The following is a 19,888-nucleotide window of genomic DNA, read 5'->3' as shown; positions in this document are numbered from 1 at the left end:
GAAGAGATTATGCTAAGTGAAATAAGTCAAGCAGAGAGAGTCAATTATCATATGGTTTCACTTATTTGTGGAGCATAATTAATAGCATGGAGGACAAGGGGAGATGGAGAGGAGAAGGGAGTTGGGGGAAATTGGAAGGGGAGGTGAACCATGAGAGACTATAGACTCTGAAAAACAATCTGAGGGGTTTGAAGCGGCGGAGGGAGGGGAGGTTGGGGGGACCAGGTGGTGGGTATTAGAGAAGGCACGGATTGCATGGAGCACTGGGTGTGGTGCAAAAATAATGAATACTATTATGCTGAAAATAAAAAAAAAAATTACAGGAGACCAAACCTGTGATCCATTTCTTTTTCTTTTTTTTTTTTTAAGATTTTATTTATTTATTTGACAGACAGAGATCACAAGTAGGCAGAGAGGCAGGCAGAGAGAGAGAGAGGAGGAAGCAGGCTCCCTGCGGAGCAGAGAGCCCGATGTGGGGCTCGATCCCAGGACCCTGGGATCATGACCTGAGCCGAAGGCAGAGGCTTTAACCCACTGAGCCACCCAGGCGCCCCTGTGATCCATTTCTAATTGTCTTTATTTACTGTTTCCAAAAAAGGGTGAACCAAGTAACAGCATGTTTTTGAATGAAGAGTCCTAAGTCTTCTCTAATATAGTGGCCACTAGGTAAAACTATCTAAATTTAAATTCATTAAAATTAAATGTAATTAAGGGATGCCTGGGTGGCTCAGTTGGTTAAGTGTTTGACTCTTGGTTTCAGCTCAGGTCATGAGTTCGAGTCCTGAGACGGGCTCCGTGTTTAGTGGGGAGTCTGCTTGAGATTCTCTCCCTCTGCCCCTCCCCGTACCTGCATGTGTACCGTCTCGCTCTCTCAAATAAATAAATCTGAAAAAAATTAATATAATTAAAAATTCAGTTCTTCAGTTATACTAGACACGTTTCAAGCATATGGCTAGTTGCTACCATGCTGGACAGTTCAGATATATATTACTGCCCTCGTGACAGAAAGTTCTTCATGGACAATGCTGGTAGGGAGTCTTTATTACTATTGCTGAATTGAGGTGAAAGTTGGACTGCATTTTGCTTAAACTGAAACTGCTTAACATTTTAGGTATATGTAACAGAAAAAATTCCCTCTGATATTAAAAAAATTAAAGGGTCTTCAGACCCTTCGTAGTCTCTACAGACAGTACAACAGACATTGGTCTTCTAGCTAATGCCGAATGTGAGAGAAAGACAGGGCCTAGAGAAAGTGACTTCACAGATATGTGGCATGCCTGGTTCCCTGAGTAAGACATGGGCACTGGTGCAGATTTTTTAAGAATGATATTTATTTATTTGAGAGAGAGAAAGAGAGAGAGTGCATGTGCATATGAGTGGGTAGAGGGGCAGAAGAAGAGAGAGGAGGAGAGGGAAAGGGGAAGAGAGAATTTTAAGCAGGCTCCCTGCTGAGCACAGAGCCCTATGTGGGGCTCGATCTCACACCTGAGATCATGACCTGAGCCAAAATCAAGAGTCAGATACTCAACTGACTGAGCCAGCCAGGTGCCCCTGGTGCAGAGTTTTAAAGTATTCCCTAAACACGTCTTTTTCCAAAGCTTAATTCTTTTTTTTTTTTAAAGATTTTATTTATTTATTTGACAGAGAGAGATCACAGATAGGCAGAGAGGCCCGCAGAGAGAGAGAGAGAGAGAGAGAGAGAGAGAGAAGCAGGCTCCCTGCTGAGCAGAGAGCCCGATGTAGGACTCGATTCCAGGACCCTGAGATCATGACCTGAGCCGAAGGCAGCAGCTTAACCCACTGAGCCACCCAGGCGCCCCCCAAAGCTTAATTCTTCAGAGTTCTTGATAACAAAGAAATTACTTGCTTTCCCTTCTGAATCACTGATAGAAGGCTCTGATAGCTGGGGAAGAGGCAGACAAGGCAGACAAGGAAGGGAATCCCAGGACTTGACGGGTGATCCTTCGGTGATATTGTTGGGATTTTTTTTTCCTCTCTTAACATATATTTACAATCTATATGAAGTCCTTGCCACATTTCCAATAAAGCCATGTCTAAAACCAACCAGGATCAACACAGCAAGAGCTTTAAGATGACACTATGGTATGGAATACCTCCCAGGTTTCAGAGGAGGCTCTGAGCTGTGCCCAAGTGAGGCAGACCAGACGGGTACTGCAAAGGCTTTGGAAATGAAACTACAGCCCTAAAAGTGGGCCAGGATGTGTGTTCTGAATGTAATCAGGTTAGCTGCCTACTAAAATAGAAGATTTAAATAAGAGTCATAGTCCCATAATATAGTGATACTAAAAATGTCCAGCATACTATCTAAAATTACTGCTCATGCCAAGAACCAGGAAAATCTCAAACTAAATGAGAAAAGACAACCAACAGATATCAACACAGAGAAGGCACAGATGTTAGACTCATCCAACTGGGATTTTTAAGCAGGTGCTATAAAAATGTTCCTAAAAGCAATTACGAGTGGTTAAAAAAATTGCTGACATTACCAAGTGCTGACAAGGACACAGAATGACTGGTTCTCAGATACCCTGCTGGTGGGAAAGAAAAATCATACGGCCACTCTGGAAAATGATCTGGCCGTTTTTATGAAGTTGAATATATACTTACCATAGGATTCAGCAATCTCACTCACTGGTTTTTACTTTGGAGAAAAGAAAATCTGTATATAGATGTACACAGCAGCCTTCTTTGTATTAGCCAAACACTGGAAACAACCCAAGTGCCCTTCAAAAGATGGAGGGATCAAAAAGCCTTGTAAATCCACACAGTGGAGTACTATTCAGTCATAAAAAGGAATGAACTACTGACCTACACAACACCTTGGATGTATCCCAAGGGTATTATGCTGAGTAAAAAAACCTAATCTGTGAAGTAATAACAAATATGTAGGTCTCTGACCCCGCTTCCTGACACTGAGCCCTAAAACCCCTTTAATAGGGCTGCTAGGCATCAGGGAAATACAAAGCAAAACCACAATGAGATATCACCTCACACCAGTCAGCATGGCTAAAATCAACAAGTCAGGAAATGACAGATGCTGGCGAGGATGCGGAGAAAGGGGAACCCTCCTACACTGTTGGTGGGAATGCAAGCTGGTGCAACCACTCTGGAAAATAGCATGGAGGTTCCTCAAAATGTTGAAAATAGAACTGCCCTATGACCCAGCAATTGCACTACTGGGTATTTACCCTAAAGATACAAATGTGGTGATCCAAAGGGGCACGTGCACCCGAATGTTTATAGCAGCAATGTCCACAATAGCCAAACTATGGAAAGAACCTAGATGTCCATCAACAGATGAATGGATCAAGAAGATGTGGTATATATACACAATGGAATACTATGCAGCCACCAAAAGAAATGAAATCTTGCCATTTGCGACAACATGGATGGAACTGGAAAGTATCATGCTTAGTGAAATAAGTCAAGCAGAGAAAGACAACTATCATATGATCTCCCTTATATGAGGAAGTGGTGATGCAACATGGGGGCTTAAGTGGGTAGGAGAAGAATCAATGAAACAAGATGGGATTAGGAGGGAGACAAGCCATAAGTGACTCTTAATCTCACAAGACAAACTGAGGGTTGCTGGGGGGCGGGGGGTTGGGAGAAGGGCGGTGGGGTTATGGACATTGGGAAGGGTATGTGCTTTGGTGAGTGCTGTGAAGTGTGTAAACCTGGCGATTCACAGACCTGTACCCCTGGGGATAAAAATATGTTTATAAAAAATAAAAAATTAAAAAAAAAAAAGCCTTGTACATCCACACAGTGGAGTACTATTCAGTCATAAAAAGGAATGAACTACTGACCTACACAATACCTTGGATGGATCCCAAGGGTATTATGCTGAGTAAAAAAACCTAATCTGTGAAGTAATAACAAATATGTAGGTCTCTGACCCCGCTTCCTGACACTGAGCCCTAAAACCCTTTTAATAGTGCTGCTAGGAGAATCTTTTGTTCTAACATTTTCCCAGCTCCTGCTGCAGAGCTCCTAAAAAACTCTTGTAATTTCCTAGGTGATAAGAGCACTGGAGCATCTTCTATTCTAGTATCTGGTCTTTGACTGTAGTTCCTGACAGAGTTCCCAAATCACTTGGCATTTCCTGGGTGACAGCAGTGTGTCTGTTTTAATGAGGTGATTCCTCGTGGGCTCCTGGATGGGGGGTGGTCCCCAGAAAGACCAAGTCATGATCATAAGGTTGGGATGTTCAGGGCCCTCCCCTGCCATTCTCTAGAGTAGGGACGGGGCTGGAAATAGAGTCAATGATCAGTGCTTATGTGATGAAGCCTCCATAACATTTCCCAAAGTATGGGGTTTGGAGAGCTTCTGGGTTGATGGACACATGTACATACCAAGAGTGTGGTGTACCCCACCTTCCATGGGAACAGGAACTCCTGTGCTTAGGACACTTCTAAGACCTTGCTCTATGTATCTCTTCATCTGTATCCTTTATCATATAATAAACTGGTACACCTAAGTGTTTTCCTAAGTGAGCTGCTCTAGCAAATGGTCAAATCCAAGGTTGAGATGGGGTGGGTTATGGGAACCTCTAATTTGTAGCCAAGTCGGACAGAAGTCGTGGGTAACCTGGGGACCTACTATTTGCGACTGGCATCTGAACTGGGGGACAGTCTCTTGGGGCCAAGCCCTTAACCTGTGGGGTCTGGATTAATTTCAGTCAGTGTCAGAACTGAATTAAAATGAAGGACACCCAGCTGGTGTCAGAGAATTGCTTGATGCGAGGAAATAACCCAGACACACTTGGTGTCAGAAGTGCTGTTGAGTGTGGTAGTTGTGTGAGAGGAAAAGAGAATAACCTGGGGACCGGAGTTTCTCATAGACAGTCAGATACTGTATAATCCCATTTATATAAGACTCTCAAAAGGACAATAATTATAGTCATGGGGAATGGATCGGTGGTTCAGAGTTAGGGGGAGGATGATTATTAAGGAGTAGCATGACGGGTGGAAAAGCACTTGTTTATCATGATTATGGCTGCGCTTATACACTTCCATACACATGATAAAATCTCCTAGAAACACACACACACACACACATACACACGCACACGCACACATAAACATACATAAAAACTGGTGAAAATCAAATAAGGCCTGCAGTTGAGTTAAGTGTTCCAATGTCAATTTCCTAGTTATGGTCATATAAGATATCATCACTGGGGGGGTAAGAATGGTGAAATGTACATGGGAATTTTACACTGTTTTTGCCACTTCTTTCTCTAAATTTTTTAAGATTTTATTTTTTATTTTTTGAAGATTTTATTTGTCAGTAATCTCTATACCCAACATGGGGCTTGAACCCACAACCCCGAGAGCAAGTGTTGCATGGTCTACCAACTGAGCAGGCCAGGTGCCACTTCCATGTGAGTCTAAAGCTATTTCAAAATAACAAGTTTACAAGACATCACTTCCACTCCACATGTTTGACTCTCCTGGGGGCTTTCTAATTCCAAATACCTCGAATCACTCACTGAGCCTCATTAGTTTTCCTTCCTTAAAATCTCTCAGTCTGAGTGTTTCTTTCCCACTTCTACCTTTACTCCCTGGGTGCAGGCCCCTGTCACCTCCTGACTGGACAGCCACAGCTTCCACCAGTTCTCTCTGCCTCCAGTACTTGTACCCCGAAAAGACAACCCACCTGCACACAGAGTCCAAAGGAATTGTATAAGCTTGCTGCTTGCACTGTATTGGCTCCCAAAAGCTTGCAGTCGCTTTTTACCATCTACACCGTAATATCTAAAGTCCTCAGTTTGGCATTTGGGACTGTATGTATTCGTCCCTCAAACCAGAATTCCCAGTCTCCTACTGTACAACCCTTCAAAGAGCTGACATTGGTACCAAACTAGTTTATTTCCTGTCCCCACCCCTACGTGCCATGAACACTTGGTGATGCTTTGCCTGTGCTCCCCCAGACCTTCCTGGACCTCCAGATGAGAGTGATCTCTCTTGTACCTCAATGGTCTCCCCGAGCCCATACTGCTGTGCTCATGCAATGCTTCTCCCCTATGACTTCTTTGAGCTTATCTGTGTGTTTATGTTGTATTGGTACCATCTGAAAACCTGTCTCGCAGCCTGACCATGCCTTTCTCTCTTTGGTGTGACTGATTTTTCCAAAAGTCAAATTGACTAGCCTGACGGCAACACCCTTTTCATGTTTTATTACAGTCAATGTACATTAGGGTCTACATATGAAGGCTACAAAAGGTGTGAAAAGAGCTCAGTCATCCGTAAAGAAAGTACAATTTTAGTTGGTCTCATTTTTGCTGGAATGAATATTCATAGCAAATACCACTAATTTAGATAAAGACATTAAATATAATTTGACAATCATAAGACATTCACATATTACTTGGTCTATTTACTCAAATTCTTTTTCGATAAGACATCATTGAATAGGACATTTTCTTGTGGTTTTACCAAGAAAATAAGTCTTTTTTTTTTTCTTTTGACACCCAGTCAAGGTATTATCACTTTGGGTACTCTTTACTACAAGGACATTCATCATCTTATTTCTTCGCTTTGTAGTTACGCAGGAGTTTTTCATATACAAACTACAGCTTAAATTTAGTCTTTACAAAATTAACATCAATTTCATCCACAGCAATGATTCACAAGTATACACGGACAAGTATTTGCTAGATAACATTCTCATGGAATTCTTCCATCTCCAGATGGCACCTAAGCAGTGAAGGTAAATTGTAGCTCAGACATGGCACATGATTCTGAGCTCAAACAGCCTTCTGGAACTTTTTCATTTAAGTTACTAACATTTTTTGTCTATTGTCTTTCTGGTGCCAGAAATCTATTATGTATTAAGATCAGATTATTTAGAACAAGAACTACAATCACTGCAGGAAGAAGGGTTCCAAAAATAAATGTTAGTCAAGATATGCATGATAATGAGAGCCAAATTTTCTAAATGATCTTAAACATGACTAATATGGCTGCCATTTTCATTGTCCTTTGGCATTTAAATTAGCTTCTGATGAATAAAAGATTCCCATTGTGGAGAAACTGAGATAGGCAAAAGAGAAATAGGAGTCCCCTGTACACTGGTCATTTCTGGGAGAAAAAAAATACTAAGAATGTATCTAAAAACTGCTTACCTACTCTTTTCGGGGGGAAATCAGGAATAACTAAAACCAAATATTTCAAGTCAAGAATAACTAGAGCTGTGTATCAGAGTTGAATGCAGATTTGATAAATAATATTATTTTTTAAAAGATTTATTTATTAATTTGAGGCAGGGAGGGGCAAAGGGAGAGGGAGAAGAGTCTTGAGCAGACTCCACACTGAACACAGAACCTGATGTGGGGCTCTATCTCATGACCCCGAGACCAGGACCTGAGCTGAAACCAAGAATCGGTGCTTAACCCACTGTCCCACCCAGGTGACCTGATAAGTAAAATTCTTAAGGGTGACTCAGGATCCACGGGAATCTCAAAACTGTTCTCTAATATCATCATCCACGTCACCGCCACTAAGACACATTAGTAATTTACATTTTAATATATCTTATTGTTTTTTCATAATTTCTAGGGGAGTAACATGGTATAATATAATGAACATTCATTTGTTCATTCATTAAACAGTAACTAATAATTATTGAGCACCTACTATATGCCAGATACTTTCGAGAGTGCTGGACAGAAGTGAACTGACAACCCCAAATTCCCACCCTTCTGCAGCTTGTATTTTACAGGGGGTAAATAGACTACGAACAAGTAAAATATAGGTATGTCTTATGGTGACAAATGTCATGGAGAAAACTAAGGCAGGGAAGGGGGTCTTGGCATACTGGTGGCAGGGGGCATTCCTTCTTCCTAATTTTAAACTAAGTAGACAGGAAAGCTCTTACTAAGAAGCTGACAGCTAAGCGAAGATCTGAAGGTGGTAAAGGAAGAAACCATGACTATACCTGGGGAAGAGCGTTCTCTGGAAAGAGCATGACAAACACAGGGGCACTGAAGCCAGAATGAGCCTGGTGTCTGAGGAACCACAATGAGGCCAATATGTGGAGAACAGACTAAGAGGAGAGTAGTAGGGGGCGAAATCAGAAAGGTATTAGGAGGCGAGCTATACCCTGGGTTAAGAAAGAATCACTTTGGCGAGAGGCTTAGTCTAAAGATAAAAATTCAGGACTCTGAACAGAGTACAAATAGTACTTAAGACCATTAAAATTAAATGAGGTCTCCAAGGGCCAGAGTGGAGACAGAGCAAAAGAGCAGCAAGGATGGGTACAGTCAACTTAGTTCTAGGAGTTTTGCTATCTAGAAGAACAGAAGCTGGAAGAGGTTGTAGGGTTAGGGTGTGTGTGCATGTGTGTGTGCGCGCGCACATGCGTGCATGCGTGTGCACTCACGTGCGTTGTAATAAAAATAAGAAGTAGCATATTAGATTGAAGAGAGAGAGGAGAGCAGTGATACAAGAAAGGGGATATTGCTGTAGTGATGTCCTTGAGTAAGGAAAAGACAGAGGATCTCGCATGAAAAGGAAAGTGTCGTGGTAGGCTCAGTTAAAATCCTGATTCCATTACTGACAACTTCTGTGACTTGGGGCAAGATTCTCCACCTCTGAGCCTTTGTTTTCTCCTGTACAGAGAATTTGCTGGAATTACTGTAGAATGTCTTAATCAAACAGCGCTGTTTCATTCAAGTCCCAAGTTACATTTTCCTTTATACTCATTTGCAAGATGGGATAGAGAAAGAATTTTAAAAATCAAGCTTCTTCCTAAAACAATAAATCCGTATTTAGTTATCTACTGAAATAAAAATAATGTTATGAACCACACAGTCACACCCAAAATAAAGATCACAACTTTGTGTCATAAACACAGCCACACTTCCCTTGTTCCTGTTGCACAGCTTTGGGACAAGGGTCAGTGGAGAACAAGCACGCCTTCCTCCCTGATTTGTTCAGCCTTAATCTGCCTCTGTTCCCTCTGATGGCTGACTGTCATTAGAATGGTGTATTTTCTACTCAGGTATTTACAGAGGCTGTCTGGAAACAGCAAACAAGATGGACAAAACTCCAAAAAAGTGCTCAGAAAAGAGGCGGGAAGAGTTGCCCTCTAGAGCAAGACATTCTTGTCGCCGGAAGGGTTCACACAAGGTGTAGTGGGCCACGTACGCGCCCCCTTACCTTAAGCCATGGGTGATTCAGTGCTTCATAAACAGTGATCCTTTCCGCTGGATCGAGCATCAGCATGCGACGGACTAGGTCTTTGGCACTTTCAGAGATATGGCTCCACTGCCTTGGATTCATCTGAAGAGAAGGAGAGGAAAATTCCATAGTTATTGTCCAGTGAGAAGTTAACGTTCACTATGATGTAACACTCCTATGCTATTTTGATGTGAATAAAATTCTTGAAGAAGAGAAATCTGATTCTAAAGCCTTGCTTTCTAAGGAAGAGGACAAAGGCAGGCTTTGGTGGCTGTTGCTCCGTCTGTGAAATTTTGCATCAGTAAATATCCCTTACATATGATCTTATTGTCACATAAGTTATACTATTTTTTTTAAATCTTTTTTTAAAATATTTTATTTATTTAATTGACAGACAGAGATCACAAGTAGGCAGAGAGGCAGGCATAGAGAGAGGAGGAAGCAGGCTCCCTGCTGAGCAGAGAGCCCAATGTGGGGCTCGATCCCAGGACCCTGGGATCATGACCTGAGCTGAAGGCAGCGGCTTAACCCACTGAGCCACCCAGGTACCCCAAGTTATACTATTTTTAATAACTGAAGAACAGAATATTCCTGACTGCAGTTTCTATCTTAGCTAAAGAGACTAGATACTTTGCTCTAGGAAAGGACTAATAAAATTTTTATTTATTTATTTATTTTTTAAAGATTTTATTTATTTATTTGACAGAGAGAGAGATAGATCATGAGTAGGCAGAGAGGCAGGCAGAGAGAGAGGGGGAAGCAGGCTCCCTGCTGAGCAGAGAGCCTGATGTGGGGCTCGATCCCAGGACCCCGAGATCATGACCTGAGCTGAAGGCAGAGGCTTAACCCACTGAGTCACCCAGGCATCCCTGAAATTGTATTTTTGAGGCTGGCTAGTAGTATGTGCAATACAGATGAAATCAGGTTGGCTATCTGTTGCTAGGTACTGAATCTGGGAGTTCATTGTACTGTTATCTCTGCTACTTTTCTTTGAAATTTTCAATAACAAAAAGCATAGAAATAAATTCTGACAGAATCACAGCACAATGCATGTGTATACATAGGTACATATGTATATATATACATATGCACACACATATCTATGAAAGGCCACCAGGTTTATCACTGTAGAGAGAGCAATACTTCAAACAAAGCTGCTGAAAACATGGGGCTTTCATATTAAAAAAAAAAAAAAGCTGTGAATATAAATGAAAGGAAAGGTTAGCCAAGTAAAAGAGTAAATAAGTTATTAACCTCAAAGCTTCACACCTCCAGGCGCAGAAATTATGATACAGCTGTCATGTCCTTCTGACTTACTACACTACTAAGAATGGGGTTTTTAAAATCTTTTAATTTTTGGCATGTGTGAACAGTTCAAATTTCTTACAAGGAATCAAACAAACAAACTATTCAGTGCTTTACAAAAAGAGAAAATGAAAAACCAGAGGCTGCTGGAATGACAGTTTGTCTTGGAAACCAGGAAGTTAGCAACTGAACTGACACAAAGGGAGAATTCTATTATTAGCAAATGCTTAGTGCTCCAAAAGGCAGGTGGGAGATTTCATTACATGGTACCATGCCGTAAGGCACTGCGAGGATAAAATGAGTTCATAGGTGTGCTTAGCACAGTTCCCAGCACATACTAAGTGCTAGGTATGAGGCAGATATCATTACTGCTAGTATTATTATTATGCTGGTGCATGGCTAATTGTGTTTGTTTTCCTATGTTAGTATCTGTGATGTCAGTCGGCCAGATTGGACCAGAAAGCCATGGCCATGTATTCCTCAGAGCCACTCACAACTTCCAGGGATTGGAGGGGGAGGACTACTTACAAGCAGTTTCTTGAGACATTTAGTTACCCTGGAAGGATTAATTTTATTCCCCTGTGGTCCAGTGACTCTAAGAGAAGCAGAAAAACCTGTATTTCAAACATCTTTCTCCGTCAAAGAATTTGGGCATATATCTTCGTCCAACTAAAGAACAAGGTGAAGCTGCAGGCCCTTCTTATAAGCTGGAGATAGCACGAGGTGGAAAAGGAAAGTGGAATTCATTCCCACCTGCAACCCCGAAGCTACTTCGCCTTTCATTTCTCTCCCCACCCCTTCTTCTTGAAGTCCCATGTGAAATTCTAACATTACTGAGGAAATGAAAAGAAAACTTAACAGGCCTCAGAGTTTTGTTGGAGTCTGGTGCTACACGGACCTGTGTGTCTGGTTTTGCCAGGCATGGCTGCAAAATGAAACAGGGCTTGTGTAGAATAGAAAGTATGGGTTTCAGTAACATGGGGCAGAAAAAGAACTCCCCCAACATCAGCTGTGCGGAGCTGGTATACAGCACACATGCTCCCCCATGTTTCCTGTAGACAGCATTTGAGTCTTTGGCCATACGTGGCAGTATAGGGCCACAGAGTGTAAGAGCTGGGGCAGTGAGACCGCCCTTGAGCTTGTTTATTTCCAAGCATTCCTTGGGTCTTTTTGGTATAGCCACTCAGAGTGACACTGATGAATTTTTAGTTTTTTAATAGGGAAAGTAATAATATGTTAATCACAAGTCTGTGAATAGTCAATGCAGTTTCCAAGCCACAGTAGCCAAAGAAAAGCAAGAATGTTTAAGTCCCATCACATGGCTCTAAATTATATTATGACATGCAGTTGTGATTCTGGCATTTCAGTTTATCCTGGGATGTAAGTGGCCAATTTTTCAGCTGTGCTAGCTGACTACATCAAATGGAACAACATGTGTGGTAAAGCAAAAATAAATAAATAAATAAATAAAGGCAGATACTACGTGTGAAATAAAGAATTACTAAATCACTGGGATGAAATTTCCATTTTCACTTTGCAAACTAGGCAAAAAGCTTTAAAAACGAAGCCCTTTCCTCCAGTTACACAAGGGGCCAAAGAAGTTTATTTTCCAGCTTAGCCTAAAGAGGAGATTTGGTCACTGCACAGAGAATGGATACCTTCACATCTGGGCTCACATCTGTTGTAAACACCTCACCCAGGGTAAAATAAAAGGTCAAATTCTATCACAATAAATTCCAAGGGTCATTCCAAATTCTTCCCCTGAACTAGGATTTTATTTGAAATAAGTAGGGCACTAAGCAGGGCAGTTTTGTTAGAATGTGTTTATGGTAAAAGGACTGGCTTTGTGAATCTAAGGGCCCAAGTCTTGGAACTATTGACTTGCATGTACAGATACTGTATCAAAGAGACCAGGGTCCCTGTTTTTATAGCCTAAACATGGGGTCGCATTCCAAACATGTGAGACAGAGTTCAGCTGCAGCACAGAGGGAGGGGGAAGGCCAAGGTTGTTTCAAAGCCAGTCTCCTGTCTTCTGCCTAGATGACAGTGCAGCTGATAGTGATTCAGAAATTTGCTTGAGGTCCATACTGTCTAAAAAGGCTAGGGCATCAATGACGTCAGCAAAGAACTATTCTCTGACTGGGTAACTATGTGATAATCAGGAAGTCCAGATAGTGACTTCCTATTTTCCAGAATAATTTAATCTCAATGGAAAAACAAAACATTCATAATATATTACCTTATATTTTCCTTTAATAATGCCTTCGAACAATCTTTCCTTGGTTCCATAAAAAGGCAAGCAACCACTTAGCAGGATAAAAAGGATCACGCCACAACCCCAGACATCTACAGGTTTTCCATAAGGCTCTCTTTTGACGACTTCTGGGGCCATAAAATGAGGTGTTCCAACGCGTCCTACATTTAAAACATCAAGGAAAAATGTTCACATAAAATGGCGTTTTGTCCCTCATATGAAAACTGAAAATAGAACAGTAATAGTCTGAAGGAAAAGTATAACAATATAAACATTCTCTTACTACCACCTTTCTCTTCCAAAAAAGGCAGAAGGAAAAAAATTATTTAATCACTCTTGAAAATATTGAGCCCAGGATTGTACTTTGTTGTCATCGTCGTCTTTTATTTTTTTCCTTAAAATTTTAAGTCATCTCTACAGGCAGCATGGCGCTTGAACTCACAGCCGTGAGATCAGGAGTCAATGCTCACCACTGAGTCAGCCAGTGTCTTTCTAACACTGGTACTGTGTATTTCATTAAGCCCGGTGCATGGTACTTACCTATTTCTTGTTTAATGAAGAAGTTGTTTAAATTTTTTAATTTTTACATTTGAAAATCACTAAAAATACAGAGTAGGGGCAGGGCTGCGAGGGCAGGAGTGAGAAGACAACTTCTGACTGCCAAAAACTACATCTAATGCAAACTAGATCTACAAACTACATCTAATGCAGAGAACTTTCTTTTAGAATATGACCCAGAATCTGAAATCCTGTTCAACTGTTTTAGGAATCGATTGTAGCAATTAACAATGCTTAGTAATATTTTGTTCTATAGGATTTTTTAAGCTTCCTCTGAATGTTAACATTTAGCGAGAATGAGAGCAGACACAGAACTTAAAGCAAAGCAAAGTTATGAAGCTCCTCTCATTCAATCTCCTTTGGCCTCTACCTTCTTTAAAGAGTTTTCTCGCACCCCCACCCAGCAATATTAGCTTTCAATATTAGCTTTCAAATAACTGATAGCAGTTATTTGCACACTGGTAATCATCTTTAACTCAGTCTTTTCTTCTCTTGTGTGCAGGCCCAGCCTTCTCCTCCTTTTCTTCCTCCTTCCCCTGCACCTTCTCTCTCATCACACGGAGTCCAAGGTAGTTTTTACTTTGAAGACTGCACAATATGTTAGCTAGAGCTCAGAACTGTGGTTTACAGTTTAAAAAAAAAAAAGACCTTACAGATCTTCTAATCCAGCTAGAGAAAACATACCATAAAATCCAGTTAGTGACTGTCAAAACTCGGTTGGGATGGTGAAGGATAAACCAACTCTTACATTGTGAACTGGGGATATTCCTTTACTGTGGATCATTATGGCTCCTCTCTTCCCACATAATGGAAGAGGTTAACTTTGAAGTGCAGAGAATGGAAATATTTTCATTTAAAATTTGCAGTAGAGCAGTGAGAACTGTAGTGGTTAGAAGGGGAGATTTTTATTCCACACTGCCCCATCTTGCTTGCTCTGGTAACATAAAAAAGCTCAAATGATGACAGCTAAGCTTTGTACTTCATGAAAAGCCTTGGAGAGACCTGGGCTGCTGAAGATATTTGCCTCGTGCTGATGGCAGGAGCTGGGAAAAGCAGGGCCAGAGATCAAGGTACCAGTGAGGGTGTGGGTGCTATGGCATCAGGCTGGCACCTTCTTATATTTGGGATGATGTTTTGAAATTCAACTTGACTCCTACCACTTCCTACACAAGAAAGAGCTGAACAACTCAAAAAGGAGGTTCTCTCCCTTTATCTGGATCAAAGACTATCCGTTCTGGAGAATTAGTGTTCATCCTTAGGGAACATACATGTCTTTTGGTTCAAGATTTACTCACAGATGATGGGAGAAAGAATATATAGGAATGAAATTTTTACAGTATTTTGTGCAGATCAAATGTGAAGGACTAGAGTTAACCTTCAGTGTACACCAATCTTCCTGGACTCCTTGTTTGTGATAGTTTGACTTTTCCTTCTTTGCGGTCACTTGATTTTTATGACTTTGACTTCCTGTTCTTAGAATTTCGTGGTCTATTACCAAACCAAATAAAATGTCACTGTGTATGACATACTTCAGATAAACATTTAAATATTTAAACGTTAGACTTTGGGATAATATAATAAAACCTCAATGCCTAGAACCTCAGGTAAGGAGCTGTTTTGAATAGCCAGAACTTGAATCTTTATACATCCAAAGCTTTTAAAAATAATTTTGGATGGTTCTCTCTTTACAATTTTATTTTCTTTTTTTTTTTTTTTAAAGATTTTATTTATTTATTTGACAGAGATCACAAGTAGGCAGAGAGGCAGGCAGAGAGAGAGAGAGGAGGAAGCAGGCTCCCTGCTAAGCAGAGAGCCCAATGCGGGGCTCGATCCCAGGACCCTGAGATCATGACCTGAGCTGAAGGCAGAGGCTTAACCCACTGAGTCACCCAGGTGCCCCTCTTTACAATTTTCTGACTTCTTTTATATAAGATGCTGCAAATAATGCAGAATTTTCTTGATGACTCCGGATTGTCTTGTGGCTATCAAAGAAAGAACTATGCTACAGAACAGGAACACCCTCAGGAACTTCACAGATAAGCAAGGATTGAGTTCTTCAGTATTAAAAGGGGGTTGTGCTTTCTACATTTTGGTATCGCTCAACGTACTTTTTCTGTCAGGCTTTCGTGTCTTTTCTCTCACTGTGTTTCTTCTAGCCTTGTCTTCTCCTAATTTGTTGCATAAAATCTGCTATTAACCAGAATCTGATCAGCAAGCAGGCTCTTTCATTTAGTGACAATTTCCCAAGTTCCTGCTTGGGTTCTAGACACAGCGGGAGATACTGTGGACATACAGAGGGTTAAACCATGATGCTTCTTGCCCTCATAAAGCTCAGTCTTTGATATGATTACACGTCCCTGCATAGAATACTACATGGAGGTGTGCAGCCCAGATAGCTACAGTAATATGGAAGAGAAGGAATAGGGTTATCGAACTTGGGAGGGTGAAGGCCAGCTTGCTTTTAAGGAGGGAGGTTTGTCAGCTCAGTCTCTCAGTCTTCAGGAGCAGTAAGAGTTAAACAGATAGAGAAAATGACCAAAGGTATTCCAACCAGAGGGAGTAGCAGATGCCTGGTATGAAGGCACATGAATCCATAAAACTATGAAAAATGGCAGCATGCCAACTTTACAGAGTATGTTCTTAGATGCTCATTTGAGGGGACCATGAATGGGTATTAAGGTCAACAAATGTCTGGCTCCAAAAATAATTTTTTTGTAGGTTCTGAGTTGTCTTCTGGATAGATCAATTTTCCAAATAGCAGAATTTCAGATAGGTTAAGTGCAAATACATGTAACATGTAAGCGGTTTCTACTATATGGAACATATAAAGGAGAGAATCCTTTTCTATTTCCATTCTACTGAGTAATCAAAGATTCCAACTGACAGGAAAATAGTTTTCTGTTAATAAGCATTAGCAAATGAGCTAATATTAGAATAATTTCACAAGGACCTTAAACAATAAGAAAACTTTCTCTAAGAGAAATCATTTATCCCTTATCTATATATGTTGTATTTTTAAAGACACTGTAATGCTTGAAGTAGTTATTTCAAGACTGTAAGGAAACATATGTTAAGAAATGACATTTTGACCATCAGAAAGTATTTTAATTCTAGAAGCACTGAGAAAAATGAATTTTGTATAACTGATACACTGTAGGTTCAAAAACAGCTTTATAAACATACAATTTAGGAGAAAGGCTCAAGGATTTTAGGAAAGTAGATTAATGTGGAGAAGATGTTTAGATAAATCTAATGAGTCTGTTTTTCCCCTTCTCAAGATGCACCGTAAAATATGAAGCTGATACCATGTTGAATCCTAACAGGATATGGATCCAGATAAAGAGAAAGCCATATGCATGGCTAGTATAGACCATATGAAAGGACATTTCATTTCACCCCCTTAGTCTTGGGGATGTAAACATCAGAAGTTACTTGTTTTAACTGTGTAGTCTTTAAAAAAAAAGATTTATTTATTTTTATTTGAGAGTGAGAGAGAGAGAGAGAGAGAAGCAGAGAGTCCCAAGGAGACTCCCTGGTGAGCGTGAAGCCTGGTGGGGCTTGACCTCATGACCCAGATCATGATCTGAGCTGAAACCAAGAGCCAGATGCTTAACCAACTGAGCCACCCAGGCACCCCTATAATTGTGTAGAGGTGATTCTGTACAAATGCCAGATTTGAGTTAGTTTAATAGCAACAACTGTATAAAAACAACGTGGGAGCTGTAATTGACTATAAGATCAGTATAAGCCAGTGGTGTTATGTGGCTGTCCAAGAAGCTAATGCTATTTGGGGAGCCTAATAGAAATGTAAGACCCACAGCAAAAGAGGCAATAGCCCCCAGTTCCTGTGTGCTGGACTGTACCTATGGTTGTGCTCAGTTTTGGCTCCATCCTTTGCACACTGTGAGATTCTGTACCAGTTTATATGAGGAAGGGCTACATTAACCTAGCCAAGTTGATCTGGATAAGACTTTCTGGGTCCGTGATATCGTCTTTAAACACTGAGTGGTTATCATCTGGAAGGATTAAAATTCTTCAGCGTGGCTCCAAAAGTCACAATTAGCACCACTGGGTGGAAGTGATAAGATGACAGATTTCTGTTCAATGTGAAGATAAGTGTTTCAGTACTTAAGGAGCTTTCTAAAAATGTAAATACAGTTCTGGAACACATTGAATTCTTTGCTATGTGGGGAATTAAACTTGAGCTCAGCTTTTTGCTGGAAATTTTATGAAGGAAATGTGATCATTGGTTTTAAGACTGGGGAAGTTAAGGCCCCCTTGGAATCCTGAGATTCAGTGATTTTTTTCCTAAAGATTTTATTTATTTGACAGAAAGAGAGATAGCGAGAGAGGGAACACAAGCAGTGGGAGTAGGAGAGGGAGAAGCAGGCTTCCTGCTGAGCAGGGAGCCCAATGCAGAACTGGGTCCCAGGATCCTGCGATCATGAGCTATGAGCTGAGCTGAAGGCAGATGCTTAACAACTGAGCCACCCAAGCGCTCCAGACTCAATGATTCTATGATTAAATGATGTGCTACTACCTGATCCTATGATCAGTCCTAATCACAGATGGAAGTTTTCAATTAGGGAAAAAAAAATCAGTTTTTAAAGCTATACTGAACTTGCTATTCTTCATATTATTGGAAATGATTAGCTTGAAAAGATGCAAAATTAGAAGAAAATCTAAACATAATTTTAGAGGGCAATATGATGAAATAACAATTTTAAGAATACAACTCTGACTCCTGGCTCATTTTTCAGAAGATGGTCTATGTTAATGTTGCTTTGATGTGTTAATAATAGTGTATCAAATTAGATGAAATATCCTGTGTAATGGATTGTTGTTTTGATATTTATCATTTGTCAGGTATTTGAACTTAATGTAAGTATTCATGGAGGATGACAGGTTCAAATATGTTCTGCAGGCATTTTTTATATTTTTTGAAGGCTGGCAGTATCTGGAGATGGAAAATTGAAGGCATTGACTAGAAGACTGATAATCTGTAGACTAGAGAACTAAGTCACTTGCAAAACTAAGGAACAGAACTAAAAACAGGGCAGCATTCTGCGCTGGAGTCTATTGAAGAGAATAAATAAAAACCCAAATTCTTGAATCTGGAATTAGCATCCACCTCTGCATGCTACTGGAGAGAATTTCTATTTTTAACTTTTCTACTTCTTTTTTCTGGCAGGGGAGTTTTCTAATTATGTTTTGCTTTGGCTAATAATAAAAATCAGTCTGCACTTACATCTGCTTGCTCTTCCCAGATACACAGATTGATGGCTTGGTCAGGACTCTTTCACAAATAAAAAGAGGAAAACACTATGAAATTAAACACTAGTCGCTAATGTAAACCTGAAAGTGGTTAATCTACATGTTTTAAAATGGACTTCATTTGGCCAGTTCAACTTTATTTTTAAGTAAGTTTTATGCTCAATGAGGGGCTTGAACTCACAACCCCAAGATCAAGAGCTGTGTGCTTCACTGACGGAGCCCGCCAGGTGCCCCTGGCCAGTTCAACCTTAAAAGTCGCTTTGCCCCAGATAACACCTTTTTCCAACACTGTTTTAATCTCTGTATGCAGGGTCACTTCTTTGCCAAGTGGTAGGAATACAAAGAGTATAAGCACAGAGTCTATTCTTTTTTTTTTTTAAGATTTTATTTATTTATTTGATACAGAGAGAGGCAGGCAGATAGAGAGGTGGAGACAGTCTCCCTGCTGAGCAGAGAGCCCAATGCGGGGCTCGATCCCAGGACCCTGAGATCATGACCTGGGCTAAAGGCAGAGGCTTAACCCACTGAGCCACCTAGGCGCCCCATATTCTTAAGGTACTAAAATTCTAGTCATAATTAACAGTTATTAAATTCAAAATTGTGTTAGCACCTTCTTGGGGTGGGGGGAAGTTTGGGGAGATAGAATTGGTAGGAAATGTTGAGGATGGGCTAATATTTAGTTTGAAAGTTTTACACTAGGCTGAAAGTGACCAGGTTTTGAAGGAAATGTTTTAAAAAATGTTCTTACCTCCAGCTACAAGTCCAGACTCCCCTAATTGAATAGCTACCCCAAAGCCCCCAAGTTTAACAGGTGCCGAGTTTTCCTTTGAGGCGAGGAGAACACAGTGGGGCTGGAAAGAAAAACAGAAAAACAACAAACCAAAGATAAGGATTAGTTGGACATGAGCAATTCAATTTACACAAAACTGAATAACATGACCATGCAGTAATACATTAAAAACTCCTGGAATTATTTTGGATGCTTGAATTATTTGTGCTACTCTCACTTCTGGTTGATTTCTCTAAAGACTTACCTGTTTTATCCAATGTTTTTCAGGAAGTATTTCCTTCTAAGATTAGGTATGGTGCTAAGAATTACTCAGGAAGCAAGCATGTTAAAGTATGGCAGATGAGTCTTCTAACTTTTCAAGCGATATTCTCTCCTTTTTTTTTTTTTTTTTGAGTGATAGTCTACATTTAAGGAAAAATATTTTTTTACACCTCTTGCCAAAATGTTTCTTGAGACCTCTGACTTTACCTACAGAGCCACTGTATCTTAGTCCTTGGCTCG

At 40.5% G+C, this 19,888-nt stretch overlaps 1 protein-coding gene across 16 annotated transcripts in view; it reads right to left on the bottom strand.

The window, feature by feature from the left end:
• The window catches only part of CASK (calcium/calmodulin dependent serine protein kinase), a 350,110-nt gene that overhangs the window by 103,840 nt on the left and 226,382 nt on the right, over nucleotides 1–19,888 (bottom strand). For all 16 annotated transcript variants that reach the window (XM_082717805.1, XM_082717813.1, XM_082717818.1 and 13 more), the window contains exons 6-8: nucleotides 19,346–19,448; nucleotides 12,751–12,926; nucleotides 9,186–9,308 (exon numbers count right to left, since the gene is read on the bottom strand). In XM_082717805.1, coding sequence (XP_082573931.1) covers nucleotides 9,186–9,308; nucleotides 12,751–12,926; nucleotides 19,346–19,448 — 402 coding nt within the window. The remainder of the gene's footprint in view (nucleotides 1–9,185; nucleotides 9,309–12,750; nucleotides 12,927–19,345; nucleotides 19,449–19,888) is intronic.

This window comes from Mustela nivalis (assembly GCF_964662115.1).
Source record: "Mustela nivalis genome assembly, chromosome: X".
In the NCBI taxonomy this organism is placed as follows: Eukaryota; Metazoa; Chordata; class Mammalia; order Carnivora; family Mustelidae; genus Mustela; species Mustela nivalis.
Note: the sequence above shows the minus strand (reverse complement) of the source record. Positions and strands in the feature narration are given on the sequence as shown.